The following is a 15,937-nucleotide window of genomic DNA, read 5'->3' as shown; positions in this document are numbered from 1 at the left end:
AAAGTCCATCAAAAGTGGTGAGGAGGCTTTTGCCTCGAGGTGTGAGTGTCCATAAGATCAATAAGGAATTCCTCCAATTGGATAAGGTCCATTTTGCAAGTGCTCATCTGTGAGAGGACAGTCCTTCAGAAATAAAGAAACAACCCATCGGCTAATGGCTATAATGAAAATCCATTCATTTTAATTCTAAAATAAAGGATCAATAACAGTGTATAACACCAAAAATATGAATGAAAAGGATATTACCAAGAAGAAAGTAAACCAAATCAAGTAATAGTGGTATTATGTTGTGCCTTACGTATTCATATCAAACTTATATACAGTACTATTTCTGTTTGAAGCTGTCGCTGCTGCTACTATTTCATACCCTGCATAGAACTTTTGTATTAGTTTGGCGATATCCCTGCTTTATATTAAATCTGATCTCATTTTGGACCTAATCATTTTAATTGCCAAATCAGCATGCTCCAACTGGGAAGTGCCAATCTTGTGTAATTTTTATTTTAATGAAGAAATATTGTTGTATATCCAGCCAACTAGAAATTAGATTATATGCTGCTTTGTTTAGGCCACATACATGTTGTAGTAGGAAGATGATTGAGTTCCAAATTACTTTAGTGCTAAGGTGATTTAAAGAAGTGATATTCTGGTATATCTTTTCCAGTGAATAACTAGAATTACTAGAAGCCTAGTATATATCAGCCTCAATATTCAGCGTGTGTTTGAAAAGGTCTTTTGCTCAGTGTTTTTTGATTCATAGCGCAATTATATTATAAAACATAGCAACTCAGAAATTTTCTATCATTAAAAATAAATCTTTCCATATTAATAACATTTTTATAAACTAGCAAAAGATTTCTGGAAGTTGTAAAACAATTGTATTTTATCTTTATAGAGACACAAAATTCTGTAGCACTGTAAACCTACAGCTGCTTCAAAACGTTGGTCTACTTTAGGTTCATAATTCATCCAAAAATGCATAAAAACAGCCACACAAGCATTTAACTCCAGAAATAAGAAGTGCAATCAAGTTGTATTGATTGCTAACATTTTCTAATGCGGGACAGAGATCTAACCCTCATTTCTGTAGACTATACATTTTATCTTGCCTCAGCTGATTTATTCCAGAGACAATACCCCTTGTAATTCTCTGGACAATTGACCACAAACTAGAAAACTTACAAGGTTGATTTTGTGTGCACATCAGTCTAATTATAATGTTATACAATGGCTAACTGATCATGCATTTCAAATTGATCCACAATATAGTTCTCTGGAGTTTAACCAAGAAAATATCTATAACATTTGTTTTGCCTTTACATAGACAAGAAATCCAACTCCCCCCTTTTTTATTTAAAGGGACAGTCTACACCAGAATTGTTATTGTTTTAAAAGATAGATAATCCCATTATTACCTATTCCCTAGTTTTGCATAACCAACACAGTTATATAAATAAATTTTTTACCTCTGTGATTATCTTGTATCTAAGCCTCTGCAAACTGCCCCCTTATTTCAGTTCTTTTAACAGACATGAATTTTAGCCAATCAGTGCTGGCTCAAAGGAACTCCACGTGTGTGAGCACAGTGTTATCTATATGACACACATGAACTAGCACCATCTAGTGATGAAAAACTGTCAAAATGCCCTGAGAGAAGAGGCGGCCTTAGAAATTAGCATATGAACCTCCAAGGTTTAGGTTTCAACTAAGAATACCAAGAGAACAAAGCAAAAATTGGTGATAAAAGTAAACTGGAAAATTGTTTAAAATTGACATGCCCTATCTGAATCATGAAAGTTTATTTTGGCTTAGAATGTAGCTTTAATGTACAAGATTTTTGTTTATAATTGTTGCTCCATCCATTTGCTTATTGATTTTTTTTTTTAAAAGTTGTATATGTAGAGTCCTTTGATATGCCCTAAAAATTGAGACACCCTAAAAACCTGTGCATTTGGCACTAATAGACCATTCAGTTTCTTTACATTGCTTATATATTATATACTCATTCTTTTGTGTGTTTTTTAATTGTGCGCCTTTGACGGGAGCTTTCTTGCCAACGTATAATTCCATATATTACCAGCTAGACCTGTGAACTTTATGGAATTTTTTGAGGTCAGTTTAGTCAGTAAGCATTTCTGCCAAAGACGATTCTGGAAGGAATCATGGATTTAGGAAAGATTTTGAACTTGACTGCTAACACATAGAAAGGAAGAGCTCCCTCATGTGGTATGATACAGTGTCCTCCACTTGTCGAACCTTTGTATAAATGCAAGAGTTACTATAAGACAAAATCTTTTAAAAAGATATTGTCCAGACATCTGCCCTGCAGACATCTACATGTGCCAAGTACCTGTACACTACTGGGAAGCTTTACAGACAGATGTGTGGGCCGATGCTGTTAAACTTCTGGAAATTGGATTTCCAGAGACCTGAGGTCTAGGGCCAATTAATAAAATCACCAAAAACAAGGGAAAAATGTGATGTAAAAGCAATTACATATAATATCAGCCAGCGAGCTAATTCACACTTACAAATGTCTCAGAATATTGGTCATATTTGGGTGAATATGAGAAAAATAGAGTGAGTGTGTGTGTGTGTGTCTGTGTACAAATATATATATAGAGTCAGAGAGAGAGAGAGAGAGAGAGAGAGAGGTGTCTATTTTTTAAGGTCTTAAGGTCATGTTAGATTTTTTATAGTTTTAATGCCATTGTCAGTGTACAGATTTTATTTATCATTAATTGATATATTTTATACATCTCTGGAAATGTCTTTAATTGTAACTTAATATTTTTTAGTGTCTGTGTATACGGTCCTTTATCAGTAAATTACATTGCATGTGCCTCCCTATAAGTGTATTTGTTTCTTGTTCTGTCAGAATATGTCTGTGTTTGTACCTTTTGTCATTATGTACTACTGTATTATATATCTCTGGATCTATGTGTGTTTGTACCATTGTAGTTATGTGAAACTGTATGTGCGCCTGCTAGTGTGTTTGCACCATTGTAGGTATGTGAAACTGTATGTGTGTCTGCTAGTCTGTTTGTAACATTGTAGTTACTGTATGTGAAACTATGTGTATCTGCTAGTGTGTTTGTACCAATGTAGTTATGTGAAACTGTATGTGTGTCTGCTAGTGTGTTTTTACCAATGTAGTTATGTGAAACTGTATGTGCGTCTGCTAGTGTGTTTGTACCAATGTAGTTATGTGAAACTGTATGTACGTCTGCTAGTGTGTTTGTACCATTGTAGTTACTGTATGTGAAACTATGTGTATCTGCTAGTGTGTTTGTACCAATGTAGTTATGTGAAACTGTATGTGCGTCTGCTAGTGTGTTTGTACCAATGTAGGTATGTGAAACTGTATGTACGTCTGCTAGTGTGTTTGTACCATTGTAGTTACTGTATGTGAAACTATGTGTATCTGCTAGTGTGTTTGTACCATTGTAGTCATGTGAAACTGTATGTGCGTCTGCTAGTGTGTTTGTACCAATGTAGTTATGTGAAACTGTATGTGCGTTTACTAGTGTGTTTGTACCATTGCAGTTATGTGAAACTGTATGTGCGTCTTCTAGTGTGTTTGTACCATTTTAGTTATGTGAAACTGTATGTGCGTCTGCTAGTGTGCTTGTACCATTGTAGTTATGTGAAACTGTATGTGTGTCTGCTAGTTTGTTTGTACCATTGTAGTTATGTGAAACTGTATGTGCGTCTGCTAGTGTGTTTGTACCATTGTAGTTATGTGAAACTGTATGTGTGTCTGCTAGTTTGTTTGTACCATTGTAGTTATGTGAAACTGTATGTGCGTCTGCTAGTGTGTTTGACATTGTGTCTATGTGCTTGACAGCATTTGTGAGGCCTGCAAGCTGCCTGTCATTTTATATTGTAACATAAAGGATTACTGTAACAGTTTGTAGCACAGAATGGTTATTCCATGCTATATATATCATTATACAAACAGGTCAGCACGCCATATTTCCAAAAAAGAATAATTATATATTCAGCAAAGTTTCTTGGTGCAGAAAAAAACTGGTTTTACAGACCTCCGTAAAATAAATATCCGAGGAGCTACACACCCAAGTGATTAGCAGAAAACTTTATTTAACCATAGAACATAGTTATGCTAGTAAACAGCTATGTTTGGGCTTCTGGTAACTTTGGTGTTTGCTACATATATTACGCTATAATTTAATTGCAATGAAGAAACAGCATTCAGTGATTTAACGTTCTTCAAACAAATAGCTATGAAAAGATATATGTCTAAATATCATGGGATGTACAGTATTTCCTCAGGGGGGTAATTCAATAACAACCAGAACAGCCGCTTCACATTTTATTGAATTATCCTCTTAGGATAGTTAGGATCTAAATGAGAAAATGACAGAACAGAAATTCCAAAGCTGTGCGGCGAGAGGAGCGGCAGAAAAGATAGAAAGTTATGTTTTTATTTATATATGTACTTTTAGCAGTGAATTAGTGACTGATAATAATTAGTTTATATTAAACAGTAATAGTTTGTTTTTTTATATAAGAAAGAGATTACTATATTCTTAGCAGAAAAAAAGTATTTTAGCATAGTGTCATATAGACATATACATAAACTATGGATAGTAATCATGTCTGCCCGCCATTTGGTAAATCGGCTCCATTGTGTTTATGTATTAAATGTAAATACATCATTTGTATCACATTTTCAAAGGGATATGAAACCCACAGTGTTCTTTTGTGCTTCAGACAGAGCATACAATTGGCTTCCAATTTACTTCTTTTATCAAATTGACTTAGTTCCCGTGGTTTTCTTTGTTGCAGAGATACCTAGGTAAGTGTCTGGTGCATTACATTTTGGAAAACAGTGCTTGATGATCCTGTTTCTGCTCGAGCCTTCAGTCTCGCCAGAATCAGTTATGAAGCAGCGGCCAAAATCATTCAGCGCCTGTTCTGAGGCTGCGGTCTGCAATTAGCCCGATCCTATATGATTGACACCCCCTGCTAGATTGGCCACGAATCTGCAGGGGGCGGCATTGCACAAGCTGTTCACAAGAACTGCTTGTGCAATGATAAATGCCGACAGCGCTGAGCGGATCATGTCGGACAGACCGATGATAAATCGGCCCCCTAGTGCTCTTACATATGGATAAAATTCTTACAAAACTGCTGCCATATAGTGTTCCAGACATGTGCACGCTCTTGAGTTTACCACCCTGATTTTCAATTAAAGATACCAAGCGAACAACGAAAATTTGATAATAGACGTAAATCAGAAAAATTGCATGTTTATACGTCACCGTTTTTTTTTTTTTTTTTCATTTGATTTACTCAAGTATAGGCTCAATCAATTGAATTTAAAACTCCTCCATATTCTGTGAAGCTGAATGCATGATCACAATGGTATACAGTACAATACAGTGAGACTTGACATTGGAACTGATACAGAAGAAGGGTGGCTCTCTACCATGGAGCTAATAATCTTGCATATACAGTATTATATATATTCAAATTATGTGTAAGAAATTCAAAGCTTTGCTTTTAGCATATTTATGGTACTTATGATTTTGTTTTTTTTTACTTCTGCTTCCTAGGTGCCTATAGTGTTAAACAAAAAAGCAAAAAAATAGATCTATCTATCTATACGTTTTGATTTTTATCTTGAGAAAAAATATTTTTAAACCTTAAAGCAGGGCTTCCACGTAAATGTACTTATTACTTCATTGTACAAATTACCTGCAGAAACAGGCCAAACAACTTTATTCTGGGCCCAAAGCCAGCTAAGAACGCAGTTTTAATTACTGGCTACCAAAATATCATTGTCTCCGAAAAATCAGTCTAGTTGGCAGGAATAACACTTCACTTTGGCAGTGTCTAACCCTTTGAGTATCCATATGTCATGCGGACTGATGGTTATCTTTGAACTTTCAGAACTTGTTATTTAGCAATTCCCTGCAATTTTGTACTTTATTTGAGTGACAAGTGCAAGGAAATCTCAGTTATTTAGTCTTAAAGGTATACAGTGTGCTAGATTCACTAAGCCTGCACCGGGAGGCTTCATACAGTATATTAACTTATCCTGCTCAATTAATAAACATATATGTTGCTTGAATTCCAATAAAATTTACAGACTTAAAATAGACATTAAATTAAAATTCCCCATAAAGGGCCAGATTACGAGTGGAGCGCTAACAGTTACATGCGGGCGATAAGGGGTATATCGCGGGTGTTTGTGCTTGTTGAATTTACCCACATATTACAAGTTGAAAACAAATGCAATTTACGCTAGAATGATTACCGCGTCCCTAGAGCTCTGGTTAACTTTTTCACCAAACAAAAAAATTTCACAAAACATATAAAAAAATACACTACAAAGTACAGTTACACTCATAATAACACTATCTAATAAAAAAATATTTAAAAAAAATATTGCACACAAAAGTTATAAGGGCTCAAAGATATGAGGTCTCAGGTGTTAGGAAAAAAAAGTCAGGCTTAGGGCTTTAACATAGAGATACATGCATATGTATGTATATATATATATATATATATATATATATATATATATATATATATATATATATATATATATATATATATATATATGTGTTTATATATGTATTTCCACGAGAGTAGGGTGTTGGTTTTTTTTCCACTTTTTTGCTCCATTGACTTCTATGGGGGAATATATGAACGCGCACACAATATTCTAAGTAAAGTTTATTTTACTCGACAGGTTAATGCGAGACAAAAAACAGTTTACTTTCAACTCATAATATGAGCACAACCCGTTGAGCGCAAAAAGCTTACTTCTAGTGCAATAAACGCTCAAGCGGGATCGTTAAATGACGCTCCACTTGTACTCTAGCCCAAAATTAAAAACAAATGCTCTGTACATTTATTATTAATTTTCCTGCTTGTATTTTTTAAAGTTGTGCTTTAAAATAACCATTTAAACATTATTATTATTATTAGTAGTAGTAGTATTAATATTATTAGTAGAATATTAGTAGTATTTGTATTATTATAATATAATTGTGCATAAATAGGTAGGTTAAAGCTGATTATTTTTATTTTGAAACTGAATCATGTTTATCTGTGGATAGTTTACTTACTGTCTGATAAAGACATTTCCTACAGCTCTGATGGTGCATAGTAACAGTCAAAATCAGTACGTTTTTTTGTTTTGTATCATGACATCTTTTAAAGCAACGGTTTAAAACATCCTTTTAGATGCAAAAAAAGAAAAAAATTCATGTCCCTTTCAGTATGCTGTAGTTTGTTTGCTACATGCTATATAGTAATTGCTTAGGCCAGAAACTCATTTACACATGACCCTAACTGTCTACAACAATGGGTGTATCCAACGTCCGTTCCAAATGTGCACAACCTTGCAAGGTTTACTAAACAATGCAACAGTTTATATATATATATATATTGTATGTAGAAGTTTTACAGTGCTTTGTCTCATTGCTTTGTCTCATTGCTGATATACTATGTATATATATATATATATATATATAACTTCAATATCGCTCTAAGGAAGGTGCCTCAGTATTGCCAAAATCATTCACTTAGAAAATTGTATAATACAAAGTGTAGTTGCACATTTTTTTAGTTTATGGCGCCACCTTCAGGTGGATGTGATTTAGTGTGACCTCTGCAAACTCAGCAAGAACAGCAGAATTACCCACATTAATGTACCTAATGGCAGTTAAATACACAAACTGCAAAATAACTAAATTCAACATAAATATTATAAATGCATTTCAAATTGTATCATTATTAATGTTTTGCCAAAGCACTTTAAACGTTGGTGAGTATGTTTATCTTATCTCCCTTAATTGTGGCTACTTAGCTGTAAATGAGGTTGTGCACTGCTCTGTGAAATGGCTTTGTAGTTTGCAGCTGGTTTAGGCAATTTGGGGCATTTTGCAAAAACCTTTGATTTACAGTATTTTCCTTTTGGCCTCTAGGGAGCATGGGGCAAGCACAAAGAAGCAAAAGGTGTTTAGTGATTCTTTTTACCTGCTGTAGTGTAATAAATTGTTAACAAATGGTTCCTTTACCTTTATTTTAAACTGTTGCCTCTATTAACAATAGCTGAGAAAGATTACAAGTTGCGTGCTGACTGCAGCGCGCGTGCGGTATGTTTTTTTCTTTAGGCTTCCTCGAAGGTCTTCAGCCTCACTAGCCTCAGCGGTCCTTTTGTTATTAAATAGTATTAAATAACAAAATGACTGGTGAGGCTAGCAAGGCTGAAGACCCTCGAGGGAGCCTAAAGAAAAAAACATACCGCACGCGCGCTGCAGTCAGCACCAACTTGTAATCTAGCCAAATGTCAGTACGTAAGCACTTGTTTAAGAAAAGCTATGTAAACAAGAAGGTGCAGAAGAAATTACATTTAATTGGGGGTAGAATAGAGAGATACTAAAATGCCAATTTTCCATTGCTCTCTCTAAGCATTGGTCTCACTGTGTATACAGTGAGAGATAAGATAGAGGATTTTGTGTAATTATAGAGAAATAAGCTAATGAGGTCTGCAATCCTTGCACGGTCAGTCAATTTGGGGCTAGATTATGAGTGCAGCGCTATCTCAGGTAGAAAGATTTTTTTTATGTGAGTCGGATACCGGGTTGAAAGTAAAAAGTTTTCACTCATGTGCCATCCTAACATGCGCAAACTCGCACTAACCTGATCACATTTAACCAAGTGCAATAACCCGATATGAAATATGAATATTGCACATTCCAAAGTTCTTCACATAGAAGAATATGTTCTATTTATTCTTCAGTAAATATTTCTACATATATCTGATATTTTTTTGGTAAAATATATATATATATATATATATATATATATACAGTATATAATTATAAATAGGTATAGATATATACATATATATATATATATATATATATAGGAATATCTATTTAAAAATACTTAGAACATATTCCCCTATGTGAAGAACATTGGAATGTGAAATAATTACAGTAAATACACAGTATAACACTTTATTAAATATGATTTTATATGTTTTCAGCTACTGTACTGCTCCAATGCACTTATATATATATATGTATTTATATTTATACAAATGTATTTACGTATTTATATGTGCATATATGTCTGTAATTACATATATACACTTATAAATACATATGTACACACACACACACACACACACATATATATATATATATATATATATATATATATATATATATATACATACATGCATACACACACACATATATATATATATATATATTTAGACATCTATCTATCTATGTATCTCTTTTAAAGCCCTTTGCCTAACTTTTTTTTCTAACACCTGAGACCTCATATCTTTAAACCCTTACAACTTTTATTTGTATGTTTTTAGATAGTGTTACTATGAGTGTAACTGTACTTTTAATGTATTTTTTAAGTGTATTGTGCAAATTGTATTTGTGTAACAGTTAACCAGAGCCATGAGGTCTCGCTATCCTAGCATTAAATTCAATTGCGCTTTATCACACAATGTGATAAAGTAATGAGAACTGATTATACCTACAAGATCAACCCATTATATTAGGTTGTGACTTTAAAACACAAAATCAGCTATTTCATATACACAAATAAACCTTAACAAGCAAATGTTCATACATTTTATACCCTGCAGCTGGTAAAAAAAAAAGTAATTGGAAACACATTAAGGGAAAAAAAGTTTTACAGTATACTGTCCCTTTAATTTGAGGAGCCAGGCCAGGCTTGGTGTTGACAAGGGTAGCCATTATGCTAGCAAAAAACATCACCATTTTACTGTTAGTTATCTGATCCCTCCTGCTGAGACCAATTAGGAACAGAACTGTAGCAGGATTATCCTTGAGGAGTCTGCAGTGAGCACTTACAAATTCTCAGGAGCAGATACATACAATTTTCATAGTAAAACTACATGATTGTGTGAATGAAATAGAGTATATCGCAAAGGTGTTTTACTACTTATAACTAAAGCTTTTATATTACAATCTCAAGGTGTTAACTGTCCCATTAAACACTGTCTAAACCAATGGGGTCTATGTTATCTACGTAAATAGATACAAATCAGTCTCTTTTGAGTTTTATTGTGTTTTAAAAGAAGTGCATTGTGACCTTCCGTGCTCCCATAGGCCTAGAAACGATGTATGTGAGCATAAAAAATGAGTCTGTCCTTGTGGCCTACTGCATCTAACACTATGTTTTGCTAGGTAACCTGATAGTGCTGGTCGTGGGTTATGAGGTAGCGTCTCACCGAGTGTCATGGCATTTTATTAAGTCAGAAATGTGATAGCTACTGTTGTCGCATGTTAGCTCAACAATTTAATCGAAAATGAGAAAAGCAGATCCCCTGTCCACATCCAGATGCCTTTCTCCTTACATAATGTAGAAAACAATGAAGCATAGGCTGTAACAATATTATTCTGCCATGGTTTCAATAGTTTACCGTTAACAACTGCTCCTAATTTTATCGTTTTCAGACGTGACATGTAGTTCGATGATCTTTTTATATTATGTCCAAGTAATAGCAAAGAATAAATAAAGATGTTAGATTCAACTTAAAGAACCGTTAAATTATCTGTTATCCGTCTCTTGTTTTCAGTAGGTCCGTGTCATTCATTTTCTCCTGTAGCTAAAGGCAGCCACAGATACCTCGTACCTATAATCCTGCCTAAGCCGTTAGGTCTCCAGAGCAGGAGATGTTTCTGTCATTCGGGGCTCATTTGACAACATGTATGAAGCACATTTCCAGACAAATGTAGAAGTATACTCTGTTTAATGTAGACTAACCCTGCAAACATAAACTTGATATTCTTAATCATAACGAGAAAGTTGCACATGAGAGGTCAGCAGTTAAACATGTTCAAATATTTCTTGTATGAAATAAGTTACATCTATTTCAAGGACATTTTGTTTTTATTAAAAGGACATAGGAGAGCAAAAACTGCATGTTAGAGAATGTCTTTATGTTTAACCCCTGAAAATGGTTAAATATAAAATCTCAAGCATTGCACCTCCCAAACTGAGCAGATCTGGTAATTGGCTGAGTCATGTGTCTGCCGCTGTTGATTGGCTCACTGGATAGGAGCAGCAGTTCTCTGCATTTATCCCTTTGCTAGGATTATTAAACTCACAGAGTAGCACATTACGTTCTGCAAAATTACGTTGTAATGAATTAGAGCATGTCGTTCTTGCACTACAAGTTCCCATTTAATGAATGTTTCAGTGCCAGTCCTAAGCAGGATATATTCTGTGATTGGTCTTTACATGCATAGGCTGCTCCTGATTGGCTAATAGACCATGTCCTACATAAATGGTTGCGTTATTGCAGCTCCTGGAGTCTCACAGGCTAAATACACTTTTAGCTGTCAGCATTTGGATAATAATAAAATTAGCTTATGAATATTGGTTTAAGAGAGATACTATTATAGTGCTATATTTAATTCTTCACTAATTCTTTATTTGAATTTTTTTAAGGAATGTGACCAGATACATATAGATGATGTTTCTTCGGATGATAACGGACAAGATTTAAGGTGAGATATATTATAAAATTATAATTTTACAAATGTATACAACTATACATTACTCTGTTAATGAGTTAATCTGTAAACTGGGAATCTATGAGGGCTTTAGTGATTCTAATTTTAATGGGCAGTAAACTTTTTGTTTTTTTGGTGGCATCTAAAGGACAGTTTTTAAAATTGATGTCTGTGAGAGAAAAAAATAATATTTTTTTATGCTTGTGCAGGTGTAGTCTGGTACACCAAGTACACATTAAGTGCTAGAGATTACAAGTGGAGCGATAATTTATTGCGTGCCAGTAAACGTGCAAGTTTGCCATTTATGGCCGCGTGATAAATAACCAGCCATTACAAGTGGCTGGTTATTGCTACCGTGAGCTTGAGAAAGCAATTTGCGCTCCAAAAAATTGCCCCCAAAATAAAGCATATTGTAGGTTTTTATTAAAATAAACTGTAGCGTTTGTTTAATAAGATAAACTGCACAAATCAGTTTTTAAGTGTTAAAGTTGGCGGGTGTGGGGTGTTAGAAAAAAAACAGCACTGAAAAGTGCCTTTACATTGCCGTCTATGGGAACTGTGTGTTCCCAGTAATATATATGTATATGCTTATATACTTATATATTTGTGTTAATATGTATATATACACACATTAACACATAAATATATATGTATATATTCATATACATTTATATTTGCTGCCCACATTGCTGTGCGACTTACCCCTTCACTGCATGAGGAAGCGCAATGCTTCCATGCAATGCGAACATGAGGTCACGTCAGCATTGCACCTAACTTGTAATACTAGTGCACGTTTGCGTATGCTGGTATTACAAAATGTAGCGCAAATATCGCCCTTGCAAAAGCAATATTTTGCGCTTTTCTTGTAATCTGGCCCTAAATGACAGAAAACACTAAATCCATTATATAAGCCTATTATTGAGGTTATTCCTTAAAGGGACACTGAACCCAAATGTTTTCTTTCGTGATTCAGATAGAGCATGCAATTTTAAGCAACTTTTTAATTTACTCCTATAATCAAATTTTCTTTATTCTCTTGGTATCTTTTTTTTAAAAGCAAGAATGTAAGTTTAGATGCCGGCCAGTGTACTGAACTAAAAATTGGCTGGCTCCTTATCTTAGGTGCCTTCTTTTTCAAATAAAGATAGCAAGAGAACGAAGAAAAATTGATAATAGGAGTAAATTAGAAAGTTGCTTAAAATTGCATGCTCTATCTGAATCACAAAAGAAAAAAAAATTGGGTTTAGTGTCCCTTTAATCCCCTCCTGTTGTGGGTGCCACCATGTTGAAATGTAACCTTCACTACATTCCAGTGATGATGTGTTTGCACATGTGCAGCAACTCTCCTTCCAAGATGGTGCCACCAAAATAAGAGGGAGGTGAATGAAAGGTCAATTTAATCTTGTTAAAGGGACAGTCTACACCAGAATTTTTATTGTTTTAAAAAATAGATAATCCCTTTTTCCCAGTTTTGCATAACCAACAGAGCAATATTAATATACTTTTTACCTCTGTGATTATCTTGTATCCAAGCCTCTGCAGACTGCCCCCTTATTTCAGTTCTTTTGGCAGACTTGCATTTTAGCCAATCAGTACTGACTCTAGGTAACTCCACGTGCTTGAGCACAGTGTTATCTATATGAAACACATGAACTAACACCCTCTAGCGGTGAAAACTGTCAACATTCAGATAAGAGGCGGCCTTCAAGGTCTAAGAAATTAGCATATTAACCTACTAGATTTAGCTTTCAACTAAAAATACCAAGAGAACAAAGCAAAATTGGTGATAAAATTACAATCATGAAAGTTTAATTTAGACTAGACTGTCCCTTTAAGCATTTTCTAAAAAGATGATGAACTAATTAAACTAGTTATCGACAAATATATGCATAATGCTGGAAACATACGTATACTATTAGGATGGAATAAAGTTGCATTTTTAGTACTTATACTAGTTTTTATAGATCAGAGAGTCCATGAAGAGAGCTTGCACTGTTTATTATATTAATACAAATTTCCTGATGTTTCTGTTTTCCTCTTCTGAATTGCAGCTAACTATCACTAGCACAGGTAGCTTCTGCAGTGTCATTGAATAATACATTCAGAGACAAATAGTTTTATTCCAGTTATATTTATGTAAATAGGCCCATATATATATTTATATATCTGTGCTTAATTAAATGAAATTCTTTCAAGTGTTTTTCTTATATTTGTTGATTGATTTGCGGCTTTTTTTGCTTTGCCTATTGTACATTGTTTTGTGAGTTGTACATTTTGCTGTTATTTGCTTGTATAGCATGCACATTGTTCAGCTACAGTATAGCGATCTGTTGCGTTCCTAGGTGGAACTACAGCGTATGAGAGCTCTTGTCAACAGCGCTAAAGTTCTCAGTCTCGCACATTTTAAATCTATCACACATTTCAATTAGATGCAGTTTGCCTTTTCCTACAAAAAAACACAACTTATTGATTCTGACTATATCCATTTTTCAACACAATTTCCATCCAGGAAATAAAATGGGAAATAATGATTTCTAAAGCCTGTTATGGAGCATCCGCTAACCTCTACTCCCCAAATGCAATCTGGTTTGTACAAAGAAAACAATAGCAGGAGAGATTTCTTTTCAGAATTCTGCCTTTTTTGGCACCACTCTTATTATATTTGTCATGAATTCCTCAGAAGTGCCAGATTATCTGAAACTTTTACATCACAATTGGCTTCTTGGTGATCCAAACATTTTCCAGCAACCAAATAATTGCTTTCTCAGATGGTGAAAATCCTTTAGTGTATTCCTAACTAGTTCATATGTTATGGATGTTCTGTTATAGACATCACTTAATTTCTTTCCTTAAAGGGGTAGAGCCTTTTAAAAAACATTCAGACAGATAGTTGCATAGTTCAAAGTGACACTTCTAGGTCCTGGATCCTAAATAATGTGTATAATCCTATGTAGTGTTTTTTTTAAAATTACTGTTTATTAATATGTTCACATTATTATTTAAGTGCTCTCTGTAGCATTTTTACTACCTGGGTCTGGGCCCCCACATGTAGGGTTGCCACCTTTTTTGGAAAAAAACAACATACCGACCATGTTTTTTAGCAAACCTTTGCATAATATGCAGCATAAATCAGAAACTAAAGTTGCTAGGACAGTGGACTGATTTTAAGTGATTTTTTTTTAAATTAGATTCCAATACACTTATAAGATGTTTGACCATGATAGCATATTTAATTCTATATTTAATCTTTATTTTCAACTTTAACCTAAACCCTAAAAATACCTGCCATGCTGATTTCTTAAGCTGCGGATGCAGCTGTTTCCGCGTGAGCCTAGCAGCAGTCTAAGACCGCTGCTCCTTAACTCAACCGCCACCTCTGAGGTGACGGAGAGCAATCATTCTGATCAGATATGATCAGGATGATTGACACCCCCTGCTAGCGGCCGATTGGCTGCAAATGTTCTAGTGAAATGCTTGGCATTTAGCGATGTCGGTGGGCATTATCTGCTACAGCAGATCATGTCCTTCTGACATTTAATAAATCTACCCCAATATCTGAATTTTATGTGTGTTGTTATTGGGGCTAAATGGTGAGACTAGGTTACCTTACTCAAACTTTAGAACACAACACTTATCATTTTAAGTATTTCTGTCACTGAAGAAATGTTTCTGTCTATCTATCTATATGTCTATCTATGTACCCACTCATCTCTCCATATGTCTCCACGTAAATATATCAATGCTATCACTTTCCTGTATGTCTATCTAGATCTATTATCCATGTATATTACAGATTTGGATTATTATGCAGTGAATATTTGTTTTGTTTATTACATCAGGATTTCCCAATTCCTGTCCTAAATACCAACTAACAGGCCAGATTTTCATTACATCTGATATAATCAGCTGCTCTGAAATTGTAATGATCTATTCTGTTCTCAGTCAAGATAATCCTAACAATATGCCCATTACTGGGTCATGAGGAAAGCCTGTGTTATAGCAACATTCTGTATGATAAAATGAATGATCCATTGAATTCTAATAAAATAAAAAGCAGCACATGCTTCTCATTTCAGGGTGTTTAAAATATGGGGTGCACAGTGTATGTTGAGATTTGAGTGGATGCATTTGCTTTTAGTAACACACCTTTTTATTGGATTTTAATTGCAATATTTTTTTTTTCTTCCCCCACAGCACATATAACTTCTCTGCAGATGGCTTCCACAGTTCAGCTGCCGGCGCAAATCTCTGTCTGGGATCAGGAGTCCATGGGGGAGTCGACTGGATGAGGAAATTAGCGTTCCGCTACAGGAGAGTGAAGGAGATGTATAACACCTACAAAAACAATGTAGGAGGTGAGTATCTACAAACGTGGCTGTTGCATCTTGTGC

General features: G+C 34.5%; 1 protein-coding gene across 4 annotated transcripts in view; it reads left to right on the top strand.

The window, feature by feature from the left end:
* Positions 1-15,937, top strand: part of EYA2 (EYA transcriptional coactivator and phosphatase 2) — a 245,391-nt gene that overhangs the window by 210,347 nt on the left and 19,107 nt on the right. For all 4 annotated transcript variants that reach the window (XM_053691592.1, XM_053691435.1, XM_053691514.1 and 1 more), the window contains 2 exons: positions 11,482-11,540; positions 15,741-15,901. In XM_053691592.1, the coding sequence (XP_053547567.1) occupies positions 11,482-11,540; positions 15,741-15,901 (220 nt within the window). The remainder of the gene's footprint in view (positions 1-11,481; positions 11,541-15,740; positions 15,902-15,937) is intronic.

Source organism: Bombina bombina, chromosome 1 (genome assembly GCF_027579735.1).
Source record: "Bombina bombina isolate aBomBom1 chromosome 1, aBomBom1.pri, whole genome shotgun sequence".
Lineage (NCBI taxonomy): Eukaryota > Metazoa > Chordata > Amphibia > Anura > Bombinatoridae > Bombina > Bombina bombina.
The sequence above is the reverse complement of the archived record's forward strand: the minus strand, read 5'-3'. Positions and strand labels throughout refer to the sequence as shown.